General features: G+C 50.0%; 1 protein-coding gene and 1 non-coding gene across 14 annotated transcripts in view; both read right to left on the reverse strand.

Moving 5' to 3' along the window:
• MPRIP (myosin phosphatase Rho interacting protein) overlaps positions 1-27,445 on the reverse strand; it is a 175,583-nt gene that overhangs the window by 21,675 nt on the left and 126,463 nt on the right. For 6 of the 13 annotated variants that reach the window (XM_063799700.1, XM_063799697.1, XM_063799703.1 and 3 more), the window contains 7 exons: positions 24,490-24,637; positions 23,541-23,658; positions 22,285-22,444; positions 20,915-21,034; positions 19,815-19,901; positions 18,919-19,081; positions 16,376-16,461 (listed from right to left, as the gene is read on the reverse strand). In XM_063799700.1, the coding sequence (XP_063655770.1) occupies positions 16,376-16,461; positions 18,919-19,081; positions 19,815-19,901; positions 20,915-21,034; positions 22,285-22,444; positions 23,541-23,658; positions 24,490-24,637 (882 nt within the window). Of the gene's footprint in view, positions 1-10,887; positions 11,629-15,794; positions 15,858-16,375; positions 16,462-18,918; positions 19,082-19,814; positions 19,902-20,914; positions 21,035-22,284; positions 22,445-23,540; positions 23,659-24,489; positions 24,638-27,445 lie in introns of those variants that run through there. The other 7 variants (XM_024350458.3, XM_054671013.2, XM_024350457.3 and 4 more) reach the window with 5 other exon arrangements.
• Positions 26,163-26,269, reverse strand: LOC112206224 (U6 spliceosomal RNA). Its single transcript, XR_002940408.1, has one exon. It is a non-coding gene; the product is annotated as a U6 spliceosomal RNA (small nuclear RNA).

The following is a 27,445-nucleotide window of genomic DNA, read 5'->3' on the forward strand; positions in this document are numbered from 1 at the left end:
TGTTTGCAGCATGTAAGCTTTTGATTTTGGTATAATCTATTAATATTTTTACAGTTGTTGCTTGTGCTTTGGTGTCATAGCTAAGAAACCATTGCCCAACCCAAGGTCACAAAGATTTGCTCCTATGTTTTTTTCTGTCATATATATAATTTTTTTCTTTTTGAGACAGTCTCACTCTATTGCCCAGGCTGGAGTGCAGTGGTGCAATCTCAACTCACTGCAACCTCCGCCTTCCAGGTTCAAGCGATTCTCCTGCCTCAGCCTCCCAAGTTGCTGGGACTAGAGGCGCCCACCATCACGCCCAGCTAATTTTTGTATTATTTTTAGTACGGATGGGGTTTTGCTAGGCTTGGTTTCGAACTCCTGACCTCAAGTAATCTGCCTGCCTCAGCTTCCCAAAATGTTGGGATTACAGGCGTGAGCCACTGCACCTGGCCATTCTTGTATATTATATTCCTATCACTCATACTTAGGTCTGTGATCCGTTTTGAGTTAATTTTTGTGTATGGTGCAAGGTAGGAGGCCCAACTTCATCTTCTTTTGCATGTGGATATCTAGTTGTCCCAGTACCATTTGTTGAAAAGGTTATTGTTTCCTCACTGAATGGTCTGGGCATTATTGTTGAAAATCAATTGACTGTAAATGTAAGAACGCTTTTTCTGAACTCGCAATTCTGTTTCACTGATTTATCAATATCTCTCTTTATGCCAAGACCACACTGTTTGTTTGTTTGTTTTTTTGAGACAGAGTCTAGCTCTATAGCCCAGGCTGGAGTGCACTGATGCAATCTTGGTTCACTGGAACCTCTGCCTACTGGGTTCAAGCGATTCTTGTGCCTCAGCCTCCCAAGTAGCTGGGACTACAGGCATATGCCACCACGCCTGGCTAATTTTTGTATTTTTAGTAGAGACAGGGTTTCACCATATTGGCCAGGCTGGTCTCGAACTCCTGACCTTGTGATCTGCCTGCCTCAGCCTCCCAAAGTGCTAAGATTACAGGCGTGAGCCACTGCGCCCGGCCTTTTTTTTTTTTTCTTTTTTTTGAGACAGATTCTCGCTCTGTCGCCAGGCTGTTATGAAACAGTGTTGGATTTTCAAATGCCAACTGATTTTAAAAATTGCATTTACATAGCTTTACAAAAATAGCGTATGTTAAAACCATAGGAGGCCGGGAGCGGTGGTGCATGCATGTAATCTCAGCACTTTGGGAGGGTGAGGCAGGTGGATCACTTGAGATCAGGAGTTTGAGACCAGCTTGACCAACATGGTGAAACCCCATCTCTACTAAAAATACAAAAAAATTAGCCAGGTATGGCAGTGTGCTCCTGCAGCCCCAGCTACTCAGGAGGCTGAGATGGGAGAATCACTTGAACCCGGGGGGTGGGTGGTGGTGGAGGCTGCAGTGAGCTGAGATCCTGCCACTGCACTCCTGCCTGGGTGACACAGTGAGACTCCATCTCAAAAAAAAAAAAAAAAAAAAAAAAATTAGACAACTGGAATAGCAGACTGAAAATGTGTATCTTTTTATGTCTGTACTTAACTTTTTTTGGCTATGTTTTATACATTTGACTTTTTGTTTTGTTTTTTTGAGACAGAGTCTCACTCTGTAGTCCAGGCTAGAATGCAGTGGCGCGATCTCAGTCACTGCAACCTCTGCCCCCCATGCTCAAGTGATTCTCTCACCTCAGCCTCCCCAGTAGCTGGGATTACAAGTGTGTACTGCCACACCCAGCTAATTTTTGTATTTTTAGTAGAGATGGGGTTTCACCATGTTGGTCAGGCTGGTCTCGAACTCCTGACCTCAAGTGATCCACCTGCTTCGGCCTCCCAAAGTGGTGGGATTACAGGCGTAAGCCACCACACCTGGCCTCTTAAATTGCTTTATTGGTAGAATCAACTTTTTTTCAATGTTACCTGGATAAAAGTTTAGATTCCCACAAATTTCACCCATTTCATTCTAAAGGTTGTGAATATATTGTTTAAAAAACCCAGTTTTTCTTTTTTGAGACAGGGTCTTGCTCTGTTGCCCAGGTTGCAGTGCAGTGGCACGATCTAGGCTCACAGTAACCCCCACCTCCTGGGTTCAAGCAATTCTTGTGCCTCAGCCTCCTGAGTAGCTGGGAATACAGGTAGGTGCACACCACCATGCCTGGCTAATTTTTGTATTTTTAGTAGAGACAGGGTTTCCCCATGTTGGCCAGGCTGGTCTTGAACTCCTGACTTCAAGTGATCCACCTGCCTCAGCCTCCCAAAGTGCTGGGATTACAGGCATGAGCCACTGCACCCAACCTAAAAATCCCAGTTTGTTATTTTAAATTTATTTAGTGGGTCGCAATCAGAATTTTTAAAAGTGAACGAAATCATCAAAGTATATATAGTAAGGGTGCATTATTTTGTTAAATTTCAGGTTGTTGGCGTGTGTGTATATTGGGTCATGATGTAAAATGCAGTTTCTTTTTTAAGCAAAAGGTAAAATTTTATTGTAAATAAATCTATTAATAAGAGGGACAGGGATGGGGAATTACAAGACCTTGATTAATAAAAGCATCACCACCATTAGCACTTCTCGTTGTCCCTTTAGCCCCTGAAGGCTTCTTTAACTGGGGCAGTGTACCTTAATTAGATTCTGCACGTAAAGTATTTCTTACAATGGCTTGTGTGTGAACAGGTAAAATCCAAATTTTTATGTGAACTACCGTAATTCTAAAATGCTGAAAACTGGCCAGGCACAGTGGTTCACACCTGTAATCCCAGCACTTTGGGAGGCCAAGGCAGGTGATCACCTGAGGTCAGGAGTTCGAGACCAGCCTGGGCAACATGGTGAAACCCCATCTCTACTAAACACACACACACACACACACACACACACACACACACACACACACACAAGCCAGGTGTGGTGGTGCATGCCTGTAATCCCAGCTACTTGGGAGGCTGAGGCGCGAGAATTGCTTGAACTTGGGAGACGGAGGTTGTAGTGAGCTGAGATCGCGCTTCTGCACTCCAGCCCGGGCAACAGAGCAAGACTGTCTCAAAAAAGAAAGAAAAAAATCCACTGTAATTCAAAAGGAGGTAATGAGGCCCTGGCACTGTGTTCATGCCTGTAATCTCAGCAATTTGGGAGGCAAAGGTGGGAGGATTGCTTCAGTCCAGGAGTTCGACACCAGCCTTGGCCACACAGGGAAACCCCGTCTCTACAAAAAATGCAAAATTAATTGGGTGTGGTGGTGCATGCCTGTAGTCCCAGCTAGTTGGGAGGCTGAGGTGGGAGAATCACTTGAGCCTAAGAGGCAGAGGCTGCAGTGAACCAAGATCATGCCATTGCACTCTAACCTGGGTGACAGAGTGAGACCCTGCTCCAAAAAAAATAAAATAAAATAAAGGCTGGGCACGGTGGCTCACACCTGTAATCCCAGCACTTTAAGAAGCCAAGGCGGGCGGATCATGAGATGGAGAGCATCCTGGCTAACACGGTGAAACCCTGTCTCTACTAAAAATACAAAAAATTAGTTGGGTGTGGTGGCGTGCCCCTGTAGTCCCAGCTACTTGGGAGGCTGAGGCAGGAGAATCACTTGAACCCCGGGGGCACAGGTTGCAGTGAGCCGAGATCCCGCCACTGCACTCCAGCCTGGGCAACAGAGTGAGACTGTCTCAAAAAAAAGGAGGTAATGAAACTGAAATCAACCCACTCTAGAGCTGGAGGCTACTGTTCAGTTTGACTTTTGACCTGCATGCTTATTTTGCAGATGTCTCTCAACTAAACAAAATCTCATTACACAGCATGCAAAGGGTGATGCAAAAATAGTTTATTATGATATAGTTTATGTAAAGTTAGGTAATATTTACAAAATAAAAATGATCAGCTACATCCAGGGAATCTAGCATGTCACACAAAGGAATAAATATTCTGACAAAGTAACACTTCAATTGTAGTGAATCGTTGATCACAAACTAACTTTGTAAAAAAAAAAAAAGCCTCAAAAGACGCCCCTCCCCCCCCCCCCCCCCAAAAAAAAAGCAGCAGCTCAGCTGGTCAGGCTTTCTTGAGACACGGGCCTGACAGTGGATGGCCCACCCTACCCCGGGGCTCTACTTCTTAGACCCGAGCACTGTGCTGGAACCTAGGGAGGCGGTACTCATTCAGCCCTTTCTTCTGCACACAGCTTTTAGTCTGTTAAGCGTTACCATTTAGCATTAGAACAGAAATGAAACACCAGTTGGAATTTTACGAGCTGCTTCTTTTTATCATGTGACAGAACGTTTGTGAGAACTGCTGGAATCACAAGCTGCGGCAGAGGTGACTGAAGCATTTCCACTCCGTTCACATATAGCGCACCAGCTTGGCACAGTAGGTTTTGCCTTTGATAACGAATTTTGACACTGACCCTGACAGAAGGGCACAGCTGTGAGAAAAATCATTAAGAATTGTAATTGTTGAGGAGCCACTTGGATGCTTTCTACCTTTTATAAATTGTACTCTAGGAAAACCACATGAAGTAATTCTTATACTTAACTGGTTTTGAATCCTAACAGTATGTCAGTAGATACGTTGTTAATACTAAAGGTAAATCCTAAAATCCTTTAAAATCCATTTTAATTGAAGCTTGTGATATAAATGTAACACAGTAGTGAACTGAGTGTTCTTCACAATCTATTCCTAGCTGTCTATAAAACTAAGGATGTGACACCACTAACTTCTCAAGGGGGCTGGGGGGGCAGGGAGTGATGGGCGTGACTGTGAGGCTGCCAGCGCTGTGTGTGTGGCTGCGCCTCCGAAACACCCTTTCCTCAGGTGGCCGAGCTGCGCCTGGGGAAGGCCCCCACTGAGGCTGTGCCCGAGGAACATGCCGTGTCCACCCCTTGGGACTTGGACGTCCTCTCAGGCCATCCTACATTACTGGAGTCTCCAATTCTTAAGTATTCTGTGACTCAGTGTTTCCTTACCAATCTGACAAAATTAGGTGCTGTAAAAAACAGCTGCATCTAAGTTCTGCAGCCTCCATGGAATTCCAGGATATGACCCAAGGGCTGGGGAATCCAAACAGCTCCAGTGCTCCACAGAGCCCTGCCCAGTGAGTGGTCTTGAAGGTTCTCAGAAACTGCACATTTAGACCCTGATCCCAGAACTGTGCCTTCAACCAAGTCTCCCTAGGATAGCCTTAAATTACTGTGCAGAAGTCTTGTCAAGATGGCACCATCATTTTCTTCATTTTCCTGATTTTCCTTAAGGACTCTGGCTCTACCAAGAAGAGGCAATACAGAATTCTTTCAATGAAACAATGTATGGATACAGGGCAATCGTTATTTTGGATATTGCACACTTTAAAACCATCTGTTAGATGACCAAACGTTTTACAAAGATGCAGCAGTCATTAAAAACATTTCCTTATAATGCTGGGCGGGCTTCAACGGTGCAGTCAACCCTGTTCTCCCCATCTTAAAAAGGGGTGTCTAAGATTTTTTAAAAAACCCATACAAACTGTCACAAAAATCCCTGCAGTAACTTCTCAGTAATATTTACATTGCTTGCTCTAAATAATATACAGGTTATTTTGAAGAAAATAAACACAGCTGCTTTTAAATACAGAGAAATTGCAAGCTACACCAAGCATGCAGTAGCTTAAGTATTCACAAAGTACTGCATCCGAACACCTAAGGACTCGGACCCAAGACGTGTTCAGACAGAAACTTGTCCCATCTCTAGGGATGATCTAGTGTTGAGCTACTGACTCCCCTACCCTGCCAAGAGCCTTTTCTTTTGTTGAAGGATTTCAGAGAAGGGAGATGTCTTCCCTTTACAGAGAAGCAAGAATACTTGAAGCTCACAGTTCTGAAAAGGGCAAAAGAATGAACAGGGTCTTGTCCCTGGCAGACAAAATTTGAGATAACTGATAATGTTCCTTTCCATGCTGGGTTTATGCCAGGCTTTCCTTTTAAAGAGCCTACAGCACGGTATTACTAGCCTTCAGCTCAGGCTGGTTCTTAACTGCCCATCAGCTGTGGACACATGCCCTTGCTGAAAGCTGTTTGGCCCAAATGTGTAAACACGAGAACTGTACAAAGGTAAAACGAAGAGCCCCCTCTAAGGGGTGGCTGCAGAACAACCTGCCGTAGCTGCTGTGCAAGGAAGAACGCCCATCTCAGAATGTTCTGTTGCTTGGCATCGAGAATAGTAGTGGCCTTCACCTTTCGATGTGAAGATGACCGTTCACTGGATGAAAAATCTACTGAGTTTACATCTTTAAAGTGGGTGGTGGCATGGAGAAGCCAGGGGAAGGAAGAAGTGTGCTTGTACATGGCACCTCCAAGCCTGAAGTCCGTGGAAAACCCACGTTCAGTTGCTGAGTATTACCTACTGGAGACGCTCGCGCTGAGCGGGCTAGGAACCTCTCTTCAGAAGAATGCTGGAGGGCAGGAAAGCCCAGGAAGGTGAAAGGTGGGAAAACAGTGGGTAGATACCTTAATTCTAAGGAACTTTTTAATAAGCAAGTTCCCAGCAGCTTTCTTCCCAAGTCCTTTTAGAAAGTGGGCTCTTTTGCCAGCACTGAGAACCTTCGCTCACTTCAGCTGAAAGGAGAAAACACAGGGCTGATCCCAGCTTGCAGGGAAGGGGAAACGAAACGTTGTCTCTGGCCTGTGTCACCTCTTAGTGCTCCAACATGGACCTTAGGGCAAGTTACAACTTGTTTAGAAAGCAAATTCCTTGTACAACAGACCTATGGCGCCCCTAGCCAGGACTTTTATCTCATACCCTAAAATGAATGAAGTTCCCAGGAAAGTGAAGCTTCTCATCAACATGACAAATTTTCTTTAAAATTTCAACATCAAATTCCTTTGAAGTATAATATCATACATTTCCATTCTTTATAGAACTTTGACAATACTTAATTTCTTTCTCCCTTAGTGACAAAGGGGTCACAGTTTTTTTTTTTTTTTACCGTATCTTATAGGCCAGGCGTGGTGGCTCACGCCTGTAATCCCAGCACTTTGGGAGGCCGAGACAGGCGGATCACGAGGTCAGGAAATCGAGACCATCCTGACCAACATGGTGAAACCCCGTCTCTACTAAAAATACAAAAAAATTAGCCAGGCGTGGCGGCAGACACCTGTAGTCCCAGCTACTCGGGAGGCTGAGGCAGGAGAATGGCATGAACCTGGGAGGCAGAGGTTGCAGTGAGCCGAGATCGTGCCACTACACTCCAGCCTGGACAACAGAGCAAGACTCTGTCTTGAAAACAAAAAACAAAAAACAACCCCCCCTCCACCCAAAAAAACCCCCACTATATGTTATAAAGGAAAGTCTTATAAATTCCAAGCTTCTTTAGGACCATGTTAGGCAAACTCTTCTTTTCAGGAAAAGTTAATGTTGATGTGTCACATTCTTTTCTAAGTGCACACTGTCTTAGAACTTACCCAAGTCAGTGAATGAGTAGCTGGGAGAAAGGGGTATGTGGCCAGCCATTAAAGTCACCCAACATACAAAGGAGCAGGGGCCAGCAGAGCTTCCCCTACACCCCAAATTAGGCTGCAGGTCATATGCAAAACCTAGGAGGCCAAACAGGATTACTTGTTTGTGTAGGGACCTGGCTGCCGACAGGGACCGCACGCAGGGTGGCCTTGGCCTCCAGGGCCCTGCAACACCTAGCGGGCTCTGCTGTGTCCCAGCTCCGTGGCACCCGGCAGCCTCCCAGGAGACAGCCAGGCAGGAGTGATGATCAGGATTGTGTTCAATTTTCAGCATGTTTCCATGTACCCAAAAGTTAAGAGTCCCATCTACCTCTATAGTAAAACAAAACGGTAGTAAATACATTCCATAAAAACGTTTTTCAAGCCATCAGTTTTGTTTCCGGCCTTATCTGTCAGTATTCCTTTCAGGCACATTCTGAGATTCACAACTGTGTTCTTTAAACAGCCAAAATTCCCTCTTCTCCCTGTATGGCTGCATGAGCTGGAGGGTCAAGGAGTGATGGGAGCTGGTGGCTGCTGCAGAAACAGGTTCTTGCCAGACCTTCCACGTCACTAAGCAGGCTGTGGGGCCTTGCTCTCCATGCTCTTCTGCCTTCATACTTGCTGAATCCGAAGGCAAGATCCTCTCCGATGTCACCTCTTGTTCAATAAACCCGCAAATTCGCGATACTGCCACCTCTAGTCGCCCTGGGATGTCCACTGCATCACCCACTTAGCACAGGCCCATTATGACTCCCTGAAGCACAGGCTTCCAGCTCACAGGGCAGCGCACTGTCTCCACCCCTGCCCAATGATCCACTCAGACCCGGGAGGCTGTGGACAGCGCGTCCTCTGAAATGCTGGTCTCCACACCTGCTTGGGGCTGGGGCACCATGTGTGGATAAAGAAACTGACCAGCAGAAAGTGACTATTCTGCACGTGCAGGCGTGCACACAAGGTAATTACCCACAAGCCTGCAGAAACTCACATGAGCACAACTGCCTCGCTTTCCCATTCATATGTGGGGCACAGCTTACTGGCTGGTGCTAGCATACTACACATAAATACATTTATAGGAAAATAATTAAAATGCTGAAGTCTGTCTATTTGAACATCTTCCTCATCGGTAAAGCTGGGAAAGCTCACTACTGTGTAGCTGGTGCCAAGGAGCAGCCTGAGACCCCGCCTGCAGCTGTCCCTAAGACTTTCCTCTCCCCATACAGAAACCAGTTCTACTTCTTCACTGTTCTTCTTTCTTCCCTCTGGAATTCAGGGGCTAAATCCCTTCCAGGGTATTTGGATGCCTGCAGGAAGGAAACTGGAGAGAGGGCCCAGCCCTGTGCAGCACAAGGCTCCCTGCTCAGTGTGGCACCAGTTGGGCAGCCGTCAACATCTGTGCCAGTGTTGCCACCTGGGCAAGTCTCTGTTCCTGGGGCATGTCCAGGTGCAACATGAAGAACATCGTCATCCTTTCTCGCCTGGTTCACTCCATCGCAGGATGGAGCCCACCAGCAGGGAACCCAGACTTCCTTGACCCAGATGGTGGCTGTCCCTGTATGAGGGCTCTTCAGAAACGCCAGGACAGGCCCAGGGCATTTTCAGGAGCTCTTAGCAAAGCAGCCTCAGTCCGTTTCCTGGCAATACCCTACACTAAACCAGCCTCTGGGGAGAGACCTGTGGCAGGGAGGAATGCAGATGCCCTGCTGGCCTGTCTCTGACCCCTCACATGCTGCACTCATATTAATTTTCCAGGATTCCTGAAGTCCAGCCTCAAGGGATATGTGATGGAAAAAAGGGAATCAAATGCTCTTTTGACCTATGGGCAAACTTGCTTTAATTTAAAGCACTGTGAGGGCTGAAGGCAGATGATCCTGTCTCCAAGCATGGACTCTGGCCAGAACCCCCTGGAGGGCAGAAGGCAGGGAGCTGTCTGCAGAAGGGCCAGTGGGTCCACCCCCAGGGGCAGCAGGGATGGTCACGAAGGAAACCATGCCAGGAAGGGCAGGTGGTGGACCTCAGAGAACGGCACAAAATCGTAGCACCCAGATACCAGGCAAAAACTCCTATCTGGTCAGATCCTGATGCACTCCAGGTCCCTGTCTGTCCTGGAGCATTCGTGTGACCCAGCAGTGTCCTGGAGACAACAATGAGGCTGTGGGGGACAGCGGGGTCCCGAACGTTCCTTCTGTATATTCCCATTGACACAGAAAGGTCATAGTGCATTTCTCAAAGCACTGCCAATCTAAATGGTCAGGGGGGTCTGATAAGTATATCTATATTTGATATGGGGCCTTGCTTTGTCACCCAGGCTGGAGTGCAGTGACATGATCATGACTGATTGCAGCCTCGACCTCCCGGGCTCAAGCAATCCTCCTACCTCAGCCTCCTGAGTAGCTGGGACTACAGCTACGCAACTGTGCCACCTCAGAGAAGTAGATTTTTAAACAAACCCAATTTTCTCTTGCTGTTAACAACACTGAAGACTAGTAGCAGAGGAGTGAAAGTGTGGGTTAAGAGCCTTAAAAACTTGTGGAAAGGGCTCGATGCCAGTGGAGAGCACTTAGTTATTTCAGTGAGAAGAGAGCACCTAAACCTGGGTCTGAAAACACATGAAAACTCCAGGCCTTGCTCCCGGCCCTTCTGCACATTGAGGGCGGGGCCAGAGCTCCACAGATGGCCTTGCTCATGACTTCATCTAGAAACTGAGCAACAGGATTTCTAGATTTCAATGCCCAAAGCATCCACGCACCCACAGAGACCATCACACCAACACAAGCATGAATACAAAGTGAAAGCATGTTCTTGGCATGAAAACCATCTGCTCACACCCCACCTTGCTCCTAAAGTAGCAGAACCTGTTCCACCAGCCAGGGGTTTATACTCCCTATCTTAATGGGATTAATGGTTTTCATGGGGCCATAATAGACTCCAATTTAAGAGATTTTCAAGAATTGCCATAGAATGTTTTGTGGTGGTTAAAAAGGTCTTCCTCAAACTGTTAGAAAAAGCAAAATTGTTAGTATAGGTTTACTTTAACCAGGCTCTTTTAAAGATAAATGCTGCAAGATAGGTTTTCAGAGCTCAGATTAATTAAATGAGAGTTAAGATCGGAGTCTCAATACACACTAATGTGCTGTTCTCATCAGATTCTGACATCCTCTGTACTTTCTTCTTGACTTAACAGGGGTCTCCTCTCAACCTTTTCCAAAGCAATGTGACGGTTTCTTTTCCAAAAGGTAAAAAAAAAAAAACCCAAACCCCCAAACCTTCCCCCACTTTGAATGATTCCTGGGGGGAATTCATTTGTTTTTTGCAATCAGAGTCTGAAACCTGGGCTGCAGGTCAACAATCTCAAGCAGTTATGAAAAGACCAGGGTTACTGGAGACCAAGAAAGGAACGAGCGGAGGAAGGAAGGAAGGAAGGAAGGAGAGGGGCCGGGGATTTTGTGCAAGATTTAATAAAAAACAAACAAAAATAGGAATGGTTGCTTTCAACATTTTCCAGGTTGTGAAAGGTTTGCCACGACTCTCAGGGGTGTGGTTCTAAGCTGCATCAGTGGAACAAATACAAAATGCTGTCCTCCTCCCAGGCTGGAAGGCAGTGCACTTTCTCCTCTTAACAGCCAGACTAGCGGGTGAGGAGTCAGTGCTGTGACCCAGGCCAAGCTGGAGTGTCCGCATAGCTTTTTCTCTGACCAGTGGGGATTCCATCTACCTTGAGGCGTGCTGGCTGGGCCCCGTTTCCACACCAGCACATGGTGAGACAGGGTAGCTTATCAACAGGCTGCTGGGCCTTAATACTGACAGTGAGTGTGGCGGGTCACAGCCAGGAAGGGACTAACACAGATGCCCTCCCAGCCCCCACTGCTGGCCTAATTTTAGAATACCACGGAAAAAAGCTTTGATGAAGACAACAGGAAGTCAACACAGCAGAGAGTGGTGTGGACAACCCAGAAGCCAGCCTCACGCATTTCATGCCTACAGTTAACGATGACAACAACAGCAATAATAATAATAATAATAATAAAACAAAGGTACAGGTGAAAAGCAGCGCTTGGGGTGTGCTGCTGCAAGCTGGGGAAGGCGCGTGCTCAACTTGGATGGGACACACCTAGTCTTTCTTCAAGTCCCTGGATTCAAAGAGCTTCAACCGTTCTTGCACCGTCAGGCCTTCCTTCAGACTCTGGGTAGAGACAGAGCAGGAGGAGAAAATAAACACACCGTTAGACCCCCTGCACTGGACTGGACCGGACCAGACCGGACCGCTGGTGGAGCCGGCATCAGTCAGAGAGCCGGGTGCAGGTGCGGTTAGTGGGCATGCCAGGAGGAGAGGCCCCGGGAAATGCTGTTATTGGAGGATGTTTTCCCCTTCAGAAAATTACTTGGATGAAAAAGGGAAAAAAAATCAGAGAGACAAGACCATGTGTTTAAGCAGCTAAATTCTGAGCTTAGGGCTCTTTAGAGAAGCAGTGATCAAACGAATCCAGCCAGGGAAAACAGTGCAATGAGCAAGGAGACTGCCCATCCCCGTGTCTTGTCTTGTGAATGGATTTGTCCACATCCAGCTCCAGAGATTCTTCACCTGACAGCCTCAGCTGAGGAGGACCAGATGCTCCAGGGCATCCCCAGCAGGATGGGTGTCCTGGGACAGGGCCTCGCTCCTACAGTGCCTCCGCAGCACCTGCTGCCCTCAGACCCATTTCTGGCATTCCCTCATCAGAGGCCTGTGAATGTTATGGGGATGTGGGAACACGCCAACGTATCTAGTAAGATTTTCAAAACATAAAACCAATACTCTGTTCACGTGGAATCTTGCTAAAGCTTAAATCTGTATGTCCAGAGATGAATGAGATCTTACTAACTGGGGGACAGAGTATTTTCCATCTCATTCTTACAGACTTTCCTCAATGATTTAATTTCTGAATAAGCAAAGGAAGAGCACTTTTCAGAGAATGACTGGAAATGAAGGGCATTCCAGTACTGACTGGAAAGTGCCGTGGCTCTTCACTTATCTCCCTCTTCACGCTAAGTGTCGCCATCACACTCAGCCCTGCTGACTCCCTGTGGCTTACCCTTGCCAGAGCCAGTGTAGGTACAGGCTTTACTGAGAAACTGGAAGCTGAAGGGATGGGCTCTAGCTCAGGGTCTGCCTGATTCTACCAGTTTCAACCAAAAACGTGAGCAACGTGAAACTGCAGGCTGTACCCCATCTACTGGGAAGTCGCCAGCTTAGGCTCAGGCACACTCTGGCACTGTCCTGGAGACTCTGGTGTGATAGACTGGGGACTGAGCATGGGCTGGTCAGCTTGAGGCTCCCTCCAAAGCTCAAGGGAAGGGGGAGCTCCACTGTCCCCCACCCCACCCAGCTCTACCCAGAACAGACCTGCTTGTTTGCTATATTCTGGAGCTGTGTGTCTGTGTAAATAAATAAGCAATGTGATTTTTAAATACAGGGTTCTGCTGCTAAGCATTTTAAAACTCACTGGTCCAGGCCGGGCACGGTGGCTCACGCCTGTAATCCCAGCACTTTGGGAGGCCGAGGCGGGCAGATCACGATGTCAGGAGATCGAGACCATCCTGGCTAACACAGTGAAACCCCGTCTCTACTAAAAAATACAAAAAATTAGCTGGGTGTGGTGGCGGGCACCTGTAGTCCCAGCTACATGGGAGGCTGAGGCAGGAGAATGGCGTGAACCCGGGAGGCGGAGCTTGCAGTGAGCAGAGATCGCGCCACTGCACTCTAGCCTGGGCGACAGAGCGAGACTCCGTCTCGAAACAAACAAACAACCTCACTGGTCCAGGTGAGCCTCACCTCAAGCAGTTGTCACAGCTTGATAATTGTGTGTTTCTGAGGGGGTTTCTTTGGAAGCCTGCCACAGAGAGTGGCTGGGGGAATGGGGGGAAAATCCATCTCCCATTCTGAGCCCAGATGTACCTCAACACCCATGCCTGCTTCCAGGTGCCCTTGGGGGGTCCCTCCCCGCAGAGTGCAGGGTTCTCACAGCAGTCAGTCTTGCAGAGGACCTGGGTAGACATCTGGTCACCATTGAAGGGGCTGGGGCCAAGCCAGGCAGGCAGCCCTGAGCCTAAGTGCTACTCAGAGGCAGGCCCCGGAGCATGGCTGGGGGATGTCACTGTCACATCCCGGTTCCTGCTTGTTGGGGACTTTCTGTCAGGACTGTAGTGAGTTTGATCACTCCTAAGGCCTGGGTTTGCTCCTTGCAGGCACTGCGTCAGAAGCCCCAGAATCCTGCTACAGCAGGCCCAGGGGAGGGGAGCGCCCTGACAGCCACAGCACCCAGCATGCTCGCTACTGGCTCCTGCCCCAGTGACAAGGGCAGAGCTCAGGCTCAGGTGATGCTGGGCTTGCTACAATTCCAAGGGTGGGAAGTAAGCGAAATCCCCTACGTTATTCCCACACTGGCTGCTGGAGGCTGTTTCTCTCTCTACGTCCTCTGGATTCTCTCCTGGTGGCTGCTCAGCCCAAGGCTCAGCCAGCTCCCTCTGGGGTTCATCTCCCCCTAGGCTGTTCTCTCCACTGAGTGCCTCCTGTAGCCCCACATACTGAGCTGACCACAGACACGGGGGCCCCTTAAGAACCCCGAGGGAAGCATTCTCTGGTCTCAATCCCAGAAAAGGCTGTGCTGCTCCTAAGCAACTTGCTGTCTTTGATTTTGTAGCAGCTGAGACTTGCGGTCCTTTCGAGCGAGGCAGGACAGAAAAACAGAACAGAACAAAAGACACAGATCAGTGCACATCAGATGCCATATCAAAAAACACCACTGAGAAGTACGGTTTCTGGGCAACTGCATTTCCATCTTCTTGAAGGGTTGGGTGGAGTCTTCAGATACAGTTGAGGAAAAGGATGACACCCACCCATGCCTGTGCCTCCTAATGTCTCCTGGGAGCGCTAACACGGCCCCATCCTGCCCTGTTGCACCACAGACATCTAGGAAGTCCTCGTCTTTCTGCTGGGGCCAGCAGGACTAGCCCTGCACTCCAAGGATTTTTATTACGGAAACCCAGCCAAGCCAAGCATCAACTTAAAAACACGTAAGGAGGAAGACCCCATCCCGGGGTTTCTCTCCATCCTTTTCAGTCTGCCCTGGGGCCCAGACAGTCTGCTCCCTCATCCCTGCTCTGGCTGGTTCCCAGCCACTGTGAGAGGCCCCCACCCACTCACTGCACAGAGTTACTGTCAGGGGCCCATGAGTGTTGCACAGCCTCCCTGGAAGGGTCCTGTCAGTGACAGCCGGTCCCCTCCCCTGACTGTCACTTATAGGCATGGTCCAAAAGCCCAAATCACTAATAGTGAACTTCAAACTCCTTCAAGAAAAGCTCAAAGATACTAGCTACAGTTTAGCCTCAAATAAGTAGTAGAATCTTCAGTAAGAAAACCGTGAACCAAAAAAGAACAAGTTTCCTTTTGCTAAACAAAACGTTATGTTTAAAGAAAAATGCCCAAGCTAAGTTTTCAATCAAGCCTAAACCATATTTGGGTATAGGGGACTTAGAACTGTAGAAAAACAAAACCAAACTGACTAGGCTTAAAACCTTCAACTCTTTAACCAAGCCTCAGGATGAAGTCCTTCGGACGGCAGGGTGCTGTGGGTGTGCCTGAGAAAGGGCCAGCATGGGGAGGAAGACGTGGTTCTTGCTTTCCTCCATGTTCTCATTCCGGAATGAATGAGATCAAGCTACTGAGCCGGCAACTACTCATTCTGAGGGTGTCTCCCACCATGGGCCCTCCCCCACCTCCTCTCTGGGATAGGGCCTTCAATGGCACCTAGTGAGAAGCTTTTGTTTTATTAAAAAAAAAAAAAATACTGGTAAATATTTCGCCCCTATTGCTTGTAGTTATCACGCTCTTCTGAACCATCTTCACCAAGCTCTAGTCCTGGTTTATCCATTCCTAGAATGACCGCCCTGTTAGCCTTGACAGACAGAGGCCACTAAGTGGCTCACTAGGTGGGCGAGGCCTTTGGTGACGGTAGACTTCACTTGCCAGCGTGGACATCTGTAAATTCCACCTCGTGACAGAGGGCAAGACAAGTGTCCCCTGAGGGGGTGGAGTGAGTTCAGCCGTTGTGCACAGATTATCCAACATGCATGCTGATGGGTGCCTGGCTCTCTGCCTGCCCACCAGACTAGAGGAGCACCTCACTGCCAGGGTCATCTCTGTTAAGAGGTTAGAGTGCCAATTAACTCCCCAGAGCAGGTTAAAGAAACCTCACTTGGATTTGGTATGTGTTTGTTGGAGCAGGATGAATTGAAATAAAGTAACCATGACACAGGCGTTTGCCATGGGGGTGTGAGCAGTGCATGCAGGCGGTGGGAGAGGCGGTTTACCTCCTGCATGGGCCGGGAAGCGGGTGCATTTCAGGTATCCCACGAGACCTGCTCAATTACGGACTGTCAGAGGAGAGAGCAGACATGAGACACACAACCAATCCCAAACACACGCGGTGCCGCTCCCACCTCCGCCCGCCCTCCTGTGCATGGCTGGCTCTGGACAGCACACTAAAGATGTGCTGCTTCCTGGCTGGGGAACAAGAGCAGGCAGCATCATCTCTTGGAGGCGGCACCAGTGTCACAACAGTGATGTGCAAGGAACAACACAGGCACAGCTGACAGCAGGCCGACATGAGCAGGGCTGGGTGAAACCTGGCCTCGAGGCAGGAGCCCATCATGCCAAGCACTGCTCTTCACAGCCCTGGCCTGTCAGTGTCATTGCCAGGAGGTGGCTCCAAGACAGACACAGAGCTCAAAGCCACCAGAACCAGCCCAGCAGGGTGAGCTCGGGCTGGCTCAGTGCTGGGCCCTGGGGCTTTGGCAGCTGTGGCCCATGGGAGCACTCATACTTCTATTTGGGCTCCTCTCCCCAGTGTCCCTCAAGCCCCTCCCACCAGGGGGTTGGACCCCAGACTCACCTTGGACCTGATGTTTCTGAGTTGCCGGGTGACACAGGATCTGTCTTTCTTCAAGAAGTCAGGGTTGCTTTTAGATTTCATTATATCTGAGGTATATAATGAAAACAAACAGACCTGTTACCTTTGCTTTCTAAAACCCTCTGGAACCAGACTAAATCCTGAAACATTTCCCAAGCTTCCTACTGCAGCATACTTAGGACAATTCCTTAAACAACTCTAAGGGAATTCAAAGCCAATAACCATAAAACATGCTAGATCTCTTCAGACCACCATAAAACACCAGCACAATGGGAGAATGTGTATGTGGGGCCCCGCCAGGGCTTCCTGCACTGTGACTGTAGCCCACAACAGCATTCCCTCCAAAGGGACTTGGTCCCCTCACTCTGGTGTGGGACCTCAATGCTGAGCAGACCCCTACCCCCATTATCCATGATTCTCTACCTTCCTCCTGGTAGCACAGGGCTGTCTAAAGCAAGATGATAAGGCCAAGGCCTTCTCATTGTCCACCCACCCAGATAGCAGTCCTTTAGGCTTCTTAGAAATGTCTACTTAAGTACCTGTAACACAAACAGATACTGAGTCATATCACACATCCTGTGCATGTGTGGGGTTTTTTGTTTTGCTTTTTTTTTTTTGATATGGAGTCTTGCTCTGTTGCCAGGCTGGAGTGCAGTGGCACAAACTCAGCAGCTCACTGCAACCTCTGCCTCCTGGGTTCAAGCGATTCTCCTGCCTCAGCCTCCCGAGTAGCTGGGACTACAGGTGCGTGCCACCATGTCCAGCTAATTTTTGTATTTTTAGTAGAGACGGGGTTTCACAATGTTGGCCAGACTGGTCTCGAACTCCTGACCTCATGATCCACCCGCCTCAACCTCCCAAAGTGCTGAGATTACAGGCGTGTGCCACCACGCCCAGCCCTCTGTTTCTTTTAAGAGACAGATTCTTGCTGTGTTGCCCAGACTAGAATGCAGTGCCTATTCACAGGTGTGATTCCACCACAGGTCAGCACAGGTTTTTTTCTTTTTTTTTTTTTTTTGAGGCAGGGTCTCATTCTGTCACCCAGGCTGGAGTGCAGCAGTGTAATCATGGCTCACTGCCATTTCCACCTGCTGGGCTTAAGTGATCCTCCCACCTCAGCCTCCCAAGTAGCGCTGGGACTACAGGTGCATGCCAGCAGTCCCAGCTAGTTTTTTTGTATTTTTTGTAGAGACAGGGTTTTGCCATGTTGCCCAGGCTGGTCTTGAACTTTTGAGATCAAGTGATCTGCCCACCTAGCTTCCCAAAGTGCTGGGATTACAGGTGTGAGCCACTGCGCCTGGCCAGCACAGGAGTTTTGACCTCTTTCATTTTGACCTGAGCCAGTTCACCCCTCCTTAGGCAAACTGGTGATCCCCTACTCGCAGGAGGTCACCATATTGATGCCAAACTTAGTGTGGACACCTGATCGACTTAGCTTTGTGTGTGACTGCCTAGAACTCCTGGGCTCAAGTGATCCTCCCACCTCAGCCTCCTGGGTAGCCAGGCCTACCACCAAGCCTGACTACTCAAGGTATTTATGGAAAAATGAAGTCTTCCTCCCAGCATCTGTCAGTACATAATCACTATTCCTTGCCTGACAGAAAAAAAGTTGATTTTTTCTTTTTTGATATTAGTGAGCTAGCACATCTTTTCCTGTTTGTGCGTCTCTGTATAAAAAATCAAGATGAAGGTCAAATGAAATTATGTATAATCTGGCCAGGTGCAGTGGCTCACACCTGTAATCTCAGCACTTTGGGAGGCCAAGGTGGCTGGATCGCTTGAGCCCAGGAGTTTGAGATCAGTCTGAGCAACGTGGTGAAACTCTGTCTCTACTAAAAATACAAAAATTAGCCAGGTGTTTTGTGGTGCACTCCTGTAGTCCCAGCTACTGGGGAGGCTAAGGTGGGAGAATCCTTGAGCCTGGGAGGCGGAGGCTGCAGTGAAATCACGCCATTGCATTCCACCCTGGGCAACAAAGCAAGACCCAGTTTCAAAAAAAAAAAAAAAAAATTACGTATGAGCTGAAAATGCTTGATAAAATGTTAACTCTTTCATCCTCCCTGCCATCTATTTTTTACAGGGTACCTAAATGTTTTTAGCCAAGAAAAAAAAAGGGCCAGTTCTGTTGTTCATTCCAGAAAGCAGGGAGCTCCCTCCCATTCTCCACTCTATGGCCTTTTACAGATATTATAGTCAAATCCTAGGATCAAGCAGCTAGTGAGAGCTACTTCTGCCCAGTGGTTGAGTTCTTTAGAAAAATAAGACTTGTTATTATTTCGAAAATATTATGCTGATACTATGGGTTCTCCCTAGAGCAATCAGCACAGCATCCACTGCTGCGATGGGGAGAGCAAGGCCTGTCTGGGGCAGCCGTGTGAAGCTGGTGCTCCTGCTCCACTGGGATGCCTGGGTCTACAAGCATCACTGGGACTCTTCTGCTTCAAGTCAAGCACCGGGAAACCTCTACGACCAAACCCCCATAAGCCCCCCAGCAATAACCGAGAGGGCATGACCCAAGGACGCACCATATCCAGACACCGTGGCACTGTCAGGGGACTTCTCCCCCAGTGCTTCCGTTGCAGCCTTGAGCTGCTCCTTCAACCTGCTGATGTCACAGTCAGCCTTAGCCTTCGCGATGCTGAGCTCTGTGTAGATGTCTTTGTACTTGTCACTTGCGTACTTCTTGTCCTTGGGAGTGAAATGACAGAGAATGGTAGTTACATCCAGGAAAGAGGAGCACATACAACGTGGCCTGTCTTCCTGGGGACTGAACACGGTAGGGAGGCTTGCTGTGGGCGGAAGAGGAGGCTTGTTCACCTCTGTCTTCTAGAGGCAGACAGTGGACAGAGAGGAAAAACCACGGGGCCTAAGGACACGGGCACAGCCATCAGGACATGGCAGGATAATCTCCAGGCCCGGTGAGTGCAGGAGGCAGTTCCGGGATTGCCCGACCAGCCTGGTGTGGCCCTGAGTGCCCAGGCCCCTCCCTTGTGGGCTTCAGCCTGGAAATCCTGTGTCTTAGATTCCCTAGGTGACTGAGTGACCACCAATGATTCTGTCATCTCCCCTGACTCCAGGAGTCCCTGGAGGAGGCTGGTGGAAGCCAGGGGGCGGCTCAAATGGAAGTCAAGCCTTGCCTCACTTCACAGGCCTTTTCTCTGGAACATTCCTCCCAAGGCACACAAAAAGCACATACACACTGAAGCTGGAGCCAGGCCAGGCAGGTTGCTCATGTCCACGTTCCCACAGCACCTGCCTGCAGGCTGGTCTTTTAAGAGGGCTTGATTTTGGAAACCTCCTTCCTCACAAGAGTAAAATCTGCTTCAGAAGAGCCCGCGCTGAGCGCCAGCCTGAGTTCAGGAGGCGCATGTCACCTAGAGCCTGTTCCCGTACCCGCCCTCCTGTGGTGCGGTGGCCTTACCCGCAGTGCCGTCTGCAGCTCATCCTTGAGGGAGCTAATCTCCTGTTTCAGGTACTGTATTTCCGATTCCTTTACCCGCAATAAGACCTAAAATGACAGAGAGATCAGGGACCAATATTCAGGAGCAAAGAAACCTCCAGAGTCTCCACAGCAGGCTGAAGCGTGCAGAGGGCTCTCCAATCACCAGTGAGCAGGGCAGCCTCGTGGTGCCCAATGCGGGGAAGCATCGTTTAAACACCGCTCACAGCTTCAGCCTCACATACAGAAACAGGAAGAGGAAGGAAACGGCCGTGATTCCTCCCAGTGCCAAGGACTCCCTCCTCAGCCTGGGGTGCTGTGAACTAGACCTGCTTGTCTCTGGGGACCAAGCCCGCGAGAATCAGGAAATGTTACCACTGACACTTGTGTCAGACTCACTCAGACTCTCTTGCCCGCCCTTTTGGTAAAGCACTCATTTAGTACAAGGCACAGGCATAGCAGACAGCGGCCCAACACCTGGACTCGGGGCAGGAGCTGATCACACCAAGCACTGCTCCCTCCCAGCCTTGGCCTCTCAGTGTCACTGCCAGGAGGCGGCTCCACGACAGAGACAAAGCTCAAAGCCACCAGAACCAGCCCAGCTGGGTGAGCTCTGGCTGGCTGAGTGCTGAAATTTTAGCAGATTTTAGGGTGAAATTTTAATTGAATGTGGAGAAATCTAAGTGCCTTCCTAAAAGGACACCCTATACTCCAGAATCCATCATTCTAACATAAAGCGAGCCTCCCTGACCTGAGCTGCAGCAGCCACATGGCTACAGAACGTGTCCTTTTGAGTGGTCAGTGTTTGTGGCATAGCAGAAATGGAGGGGAGTGGGTGGAGTGAGATGGGGTCAGGATCCCCACAGCCCCTCGAGGGCTCCACTCGGCTAGTGGCTCTCATGCCACCTGGCAGCTCACTGCTCCTCGCCGCCTTTGGGTGATTTGGATCTTCCTGGACCCTGTGACTCCTGCTGTCTCAGGTCTGTTCCTCCCACAACCCTGTAAGACAGGGGCCATGCTGCACTCCCCTGGGGTTCCTGGGTGCAGAGGTGAGTCAGGCAGGGCCTGGCTCCTGATGGTACCTCTAGTTCATAGGCATCCTTGCCCTGTGCAAGGGGTGACCCAGTGGCCTCCCCACCGCCGTCCCCAGTCAGCAGCGTCCGCAACCGTGTGATCTCTGCAGCCAGGCGGTTGTTCAGCTCCTGGGGGACAGCAACACAACAGTGACACTCCAGAGCTGCCTGGGGCCAAGTCGCATGACACAACCCGGGAAGGCCATTTCCCTAGGTTCTTTGTGTATCTGTGGAACTGCGTAGGCAGGATCCAATCGATAACCCTTAATTCCTTTCTGTCACAATAACTAGTGTCAATCTGTTCCATGGCTGGTCCCATCTGAGCTCCTGTGGGGTAATCTTTAAGCCACAGCAGCAGTGAGTGGACCCAGTCCTGCCTGAGCAGCCTCATACACAGCCCTGTGCAGCAGCCATGCCCCTTGGGAAGGCCTCAGGTGAGAAAGGGACTATGTGCCCAGCCCCAGGGGGTGTTTGTGCAGGGCAGGGTCATAGAGGGCTGTTTTAATTTGGTGCCCACAGAAAAGCCAATATTGAACGAATCCTGGCTTGAACCTTTCCATTAGCCAGGATTTAAATGCACCCCAATTAACTAAAGAGCAAGCAAATCTTTTTTTTTTTTTAGACGGAGTCTCGCTCTGTCGCCCAGGCTGGAGTGCAGTGGCGCGATCTCGGCTCACTGCAAGCTCCGCCTCCCGAGTTCACACCATTCTCCTGCCTCAGCCTTCCCAGTAGATGGGACTACAGGCGCCCGCCACCACACCCAGCTAATTTTTTGTATTTTTAGTAGAGATGGGGTTTCACCATGTTAGCCAGGATGGTCTCAATCTCCTGACCTCATGATCCGCCCGTCTTGGCCTCCCAAAGCGCTGGGATTACAGGCGTGAGCCACTGCGCCCGGGCAGAGCAAGCAAATCTTAAGAAAAAAAATCTGACAAAAATAAATGTGAGCCGTAAGCCTGACCCTGAGAAGTGTCAGCTCAATCCCTGGGGGACAGGATCCTGGAGGATTGGGATGACCCTGCCAGGCCCTGCCCAGAAACAGTGAGCCAGAGGTTCAGAGGAGCACAGAGAAGACACCAAGACACCCGAGAGTCTCAGAAAGGGTCAAAGCAAGAGTGATGTCATGTGTAAGCAGGTGGTGCACGTGGCAGTACAGCGTTGCTCTAGCTATCCGCAGTGACGTTTCTGACAACACAGATGGCCACGCTGGGTGGCAGGGAGAAGCCCTGGGGCAGGTGACCACTCTGTGGTTCAGGGACCTTCATGCCACTTTGAGGGTGAGGCCTGGCTCCAGCTCCAGTGTGGACTCACCTGACTATGGGTCTACCTGACCTTGAGTGCCCCTGACTAACCTTGGGCTCACCTGGCTGCAGGCTCACCTGGTTGTGGGCATTGAGCTCCTGGTTCTCACGCTGGCACTGCCGCAGGGCCTGCCGCTCGGCCTCCAGCGCCTGGGCCAGATGGGCATTCTCCAGGCACTTCTGCGAGTACTGCTCCGAGAGGACCTCCAGTTCCCGCTGCACCGACTGCAGCTCCTCCCTGGGGAGAGGGCAGCACTCACTCCTCTGCCTGCTTCTGGACAAGGCCTCTCAGAGGCCGGTGTCCCTCCTTGACACCAGACACAGCCAAGCACAGGTCAGGCCCGCACAGTCTGTTGTCTTAATCAGCCTGGGTCATACAGAGTAAGGGATCCCTTACAGAGATGGCCTCACGCCCCTCCCTGGTCCTTTCTCACAGTCAGACAGTCCTACAGCTAGCACTTCTCTGGGGATGCCAGTCAGGACAGACTCCAGTCTGCAGCCACACAGAACCCCCATTTCTAGAACTCTCTTCTGACTCAGAATTTGTTTTCAGTAAACCCACTTTTGAAGCTGTGTCTGACAGCCGGACCAGGCTCTACACAAGACTCAAAAACCCAAGCTTCCTGAGGCTGTTCTGCCACCCTGGATCCAGGAGGGCCGTCCTCCTGCAGGTGAACCAGGGATGAGGGGCTTCCAGGTGAGCCACCCTGCTCTGACCAAGGTCAGCGTGAGCCTCTACAGGGTGCTGCTGACTGCTGCCAGCTCCTGAGGCAGGGCCCCTGGCTTCGGCTATGCTATAAAGGCTCCTGGTAGAGCCTGAGTGCCGTGAGGCTCATGGTGGCCAATCTGTGGGCTTCTGGCTGTGTCAATTCTACCAAGTGAAAAAAGTCTACAGCAGTTTTTCTGGTATTGTTCTATCCTGCCTGTGCAGAGGGAATCAGCACGTGTGGTTTTAAACCACAGTGCTAGTTCTCACTTCTGCCCTGTACGACCAAGCCCGGCTGCCTGGCTCCTGGTGGGCTAGCAGGGCAGCTGTCGAGGAACACATCTGGGCAGTTGCTGGGATCAGCCCTGGACAAGAGGGGAGTTTAAGATTTTCGTTTGTTACATCTCGTTCTTGGCATTTCGAGGAACAGTCTCTCTGAATAAAGGAGGCCCCACTTGGGCCATATCCTGCACTGGACAAGAGGGCATCTGAGCTGCCCTCAGCACCCAGGGGCCCCAGGCCCCACTTCTGGAGGCCTCTGCAAAGACACAGGAAGGGCCCAGCTGTGGCCTGGTCAGCACCCCCCAGGGGCCCTCCCAAGGGCAGATGGGCAGGCCCAGCCACTCACAGGTACTGGCGCCGCAGGGCCTCAACATCCGAGTTGACGCTGCTGATCTGGGACCGCTGGCTCTTCTCCAGCTCCCGCTCCATCTCCTCCCGGTGGGCGTTCTTCATGGCTTCGATGGCTGCAGGCAAGGACACGGCCTCAGCACCGAGGAGCCACGCCCTTCCTGCTGACAGGGGTGGGGGTGGGGAGCTCCACACAATGGGATGGCGCCTGCCACTGCTGATGCTTGCTTAGTCAATCAGCAGTTGGATTCTGCATGACAGGCTGGCCCCTCATGAACCAATTCTCTGAGGTGGGTGCAGGCTGGGAGAATTCTTCATGAACTCCCCCTGGAAGGAATGCACGTTTGGCTTTTTTTTTGGTGTTAGAAGAAAACCAAACTGATTAAATAAATGTCATTGTTAAATTCCAACATGAGTTTATAAAACAAGCAAGCTTTTGTGCTGGTGTATTTTCTTCCTTGGAACTAAATTAACAAACCACTGAGGTGGCGATTACATAAAGGGAAGGCAGCACAAGGCGGAGGGGACGTGCTTGTTTAGGGCCACCTGCCGGTGAAGCTACATATCTTCACGCTGACGGCAGGGGCATTCTGGCCAGAGGTGGTCCCACGTTGACAGGTGTCTGTCAGGGGGAAAGTCACTGGCTGGACTGACACTGGTCAGTCTACTTGTTGGGACTGGAAAGTCACAGGTTGGAACAGCTCCTTGTGTGCAGCCGGTCACGACGGGGCTGTCAGGGGTCGAAGTGTGTGCTCTCAGTTTACAAGCTCTCAAAAGGGACCTAAAATTGGCCTTTGCCTCAGAGTGAATAGTCAAAGAACCCTTCAACAATGAAGTTTACATCTCAGCCAAAAGGCAATTTAAAGGCTGCCATTCCTCTGAGTTGTGTGTCTAGCTCAAAAAAAGCTGGCCACCCACCCTGCCCTCAGGGTTACCCCACCCCCCACCTGAGATGGTGGCCGCTGTCTCCTCGGCTAGGAGGCGGTCTTTCTCTTCTCGAAGTTTCTCTAGCTCCCGCTGGTGCTGCCTCTGGAGATCTTCAATCTTCTTCTGGTGCGTTTCTTCCATTGCTGCAAACCCTCGCTCGCATGTGGCCTGCAAAATGCAAAAGGGACTTCATCGACTTCTTTCTTTACCTCTAAGTTGGGGGCCCTTTTAAATAAAGGAGCCAGGAATCCCACCCTGTCCAGGCCCAGCTGTGACTGGGCATTCACTGAGCGTGCTCCACCATGCCTGAACAGGATCCCTGGGGCTGTCTGGGGATTCTCAGCAATGCCATCAGAGCATTCACAAAAGGGTGTTACCAGTCAACTCTACCTCTTATTTCTGTGACTGTACTGTGCCCCATTTCTTCCTGGGAGAAGTTGGTATGGTAGGTGGGGAGAGGCTGCTATGAAATGGAAACCAGCCAATCCTGGACCTTCCTGCGTTGCTGCCAGGTGGGACCCACAGGAAGGAGGAGAGAGCACGTGGGCAGAGGCTGGCTGTGTCTGGTCTGGAGGGACACGGTGAAAGGCCCGTAAAACAGGGATGAGGGACTTGTCTGCTGGAGGGAACCAAGGCCATTCCACATATAGGGAGTGGCCTGGCGGGCACCGGGCTGGGAGCCTCTCAACCCACAGTGGGTTGGGGGTACAGAGTCCACTTCTGGGAGCTGGGGGTTGGGACTCTGCCACTAGCCAGCTGACAACCTCCAGCTGGTCACTTAATGCTCAGGTGTTGACTGAGAGAGTAAGATCAGGCTACAGGCTCTCCTTCCTTCTAGCCTGTGTCTTCTTTCTTATTCTTTTCTTAAAGAAGGGCACCAATGACTTAGCATCTCTGCTAACTCTAACAAGTACATGACAGGAGACCTGCTTTCCAAACTCTCCTGTGCCTCCCTAGAGCGACATAGGCATGCCCCAGGATGGGAGCAAGCCACACCAGGAAGCCCAGGCCTGGTTATCAGAGCTGTGCTCACTAACAAAGCAGGTGAGCGTGCTGCACAGCTGCCGGGAAGGGTGGGTGTGCAGCTATTTTGAGCACGGAGGCACACACTTTCTGTCTAAATCCTTCAAGTGGTCTGCTTCAGAGAAGGGACTGGGCCTCTCGCTGAGTTTTAAAAACTGGAAGAACGTGGCCACATTCCATTCCAAATTCAAGTGTGGGGGCTTCCCCACTCTGGGCTCATAGCCTGCACCACTTGGTTAATAATCTTGCATGTGGATTCAAGAAAGGATACCAAGAAATCCTATCAGCATGCCTGGGCATCTTTCTCTGGGCCCACTTTTGGTCATGGCCAACTCTGAGAGCCTCAGGCAGTATTTCCAAACTCGTGGTCAGTCTGGACTTGACTGCAACCTATGTGCTGCTCTGGGTGAATGTCTCAGCTATTGCCACTATTAACTAGGCGTCCTATCCCCTCTCCCAGCGGCTCCACCTGGAAGCATCTGTCTCTTTCTGCCATCCTCACACCTCAGGACGGCTGCAGGAGCTCGGAGCTCTGGAGCTCCTGGTCCTCAGGCCCCAAGGTTGAGCTCTTCTTTCTTCCTCCCACTCGCTTTGGTTTGTATGTGGCTTCTCAGTTAACACATTTAACTAATAGGTCTTTTTTAATTAAAAAAAAAAAATATATATATATATATATATGGAATACTTCATGAATTTGTGTGTCATCCTTGTAGAGGGGCCATACTAATCTTCTCTGTATCATTCCAATTTTAGTATATATGCTGCTAAAACGAGCACAACTAGTATTAATAGATCTTTTAAGTCTTTTTTTTTTTTTTTCTTTGAGTCTACTTGCTGGGAAAAGTCTTATTTTGATCTGAGTGCTTTGGAATATTATGCAGGTAAGAGTCAAAAATCTAACAGAAGCACTGGGACATCTTTAAAGACCTAGTTGCTTCTTTGGAGAGAAACTATATGCTAAAAAATAATTGATCTTGCAAACAAATGTTAATTTAAGCCAATCATTCCTGACACCAAAAGAAGTTCCCCGATGACTGCAATCGTGGTGTGGTGGGAGCCTGTGGATGTCAGAGGACGGCTGTTAGGCCAAGACCCTGTCCCCAACGACCCAAGTGGAAATCTGCATAAAGTGATGAAATCTCAAGGTGCTGTCTACTTACAAGTTCTGTATGTCTGCAGGGGTGGGTGAGAACACCACACCTGGGCTAGAAGCTCCCAGGCACAGGAGGGGACACTATGCAACGGCAGCTAAGGCAGCAGGGAGTGGACAGTGTCCAAGCCCCTGGGAGGGGCCTCATCCCGACCTGCATCATCTGTTTCTCCCTCCTGGTGACACTGGCCCAGCACAATCTCTGGTCAGTTCTCAACATAAGGCAGTCCTCTTTTTTCTGACTTCTTGCTCACTGTTGGTATAATGGCACCTGCATGGGGCCTCCCCTGCACCTGGTTGGCTAACCTAAAGCAGCCTCGGTGTGGAGGGGCCTCTTATGGATGCAGACAGGAAGCAGGGCATTGCTGTGCCCAGGCCCTGCCCCCATGGACCCTGCTGATTGTCTGGGAAGCTGCAGGGAAGGGCACTAGCAAGCGTATTTGGGGTCAAAGCAAAGGTTTGTGCAATTAACTTTTCAAGGTGCACCTGGACCCACCCATCTCAGTGCTGCTCTTGGTGAACTGACCACAGTGCCATCATATACACACACTTTCAAAACATAGCTGTTGAAACCTTCTCACAACTCATAATGGTTTTTAAAAGGTTTTGACTGATTTGGGGAAAGAATGGTGAAAAAGAGCTTCTCAGTTCTCCTGAGGTGCTCGCTGACAACCACACCTGTGTGTCTGGGTGGGGCCGAGTCCGTCACACAGAGGTGACATGTGAGCTGCTGTTTTCCATTCAGAGCTACAGGAGTAATGGGCTGGGAAAAACAGGTGTCCTGCTAGACAGTGGCTGTGAGG

Source organism: Pan troglodytes, chromosome 19 (genome assembly GCF_028858775.2).
Source record: "Pan troglodytes isolate AG18354 chromosome 19, NHGRI_mPanTro3-v2.0_pri, whole genome shotgun sequence".
Lineage (NCBI taxonomy): Eukaryota > Metazoa > Chordata > Mammalia > Primates > Hominidae > Pan > Pan troglodytes.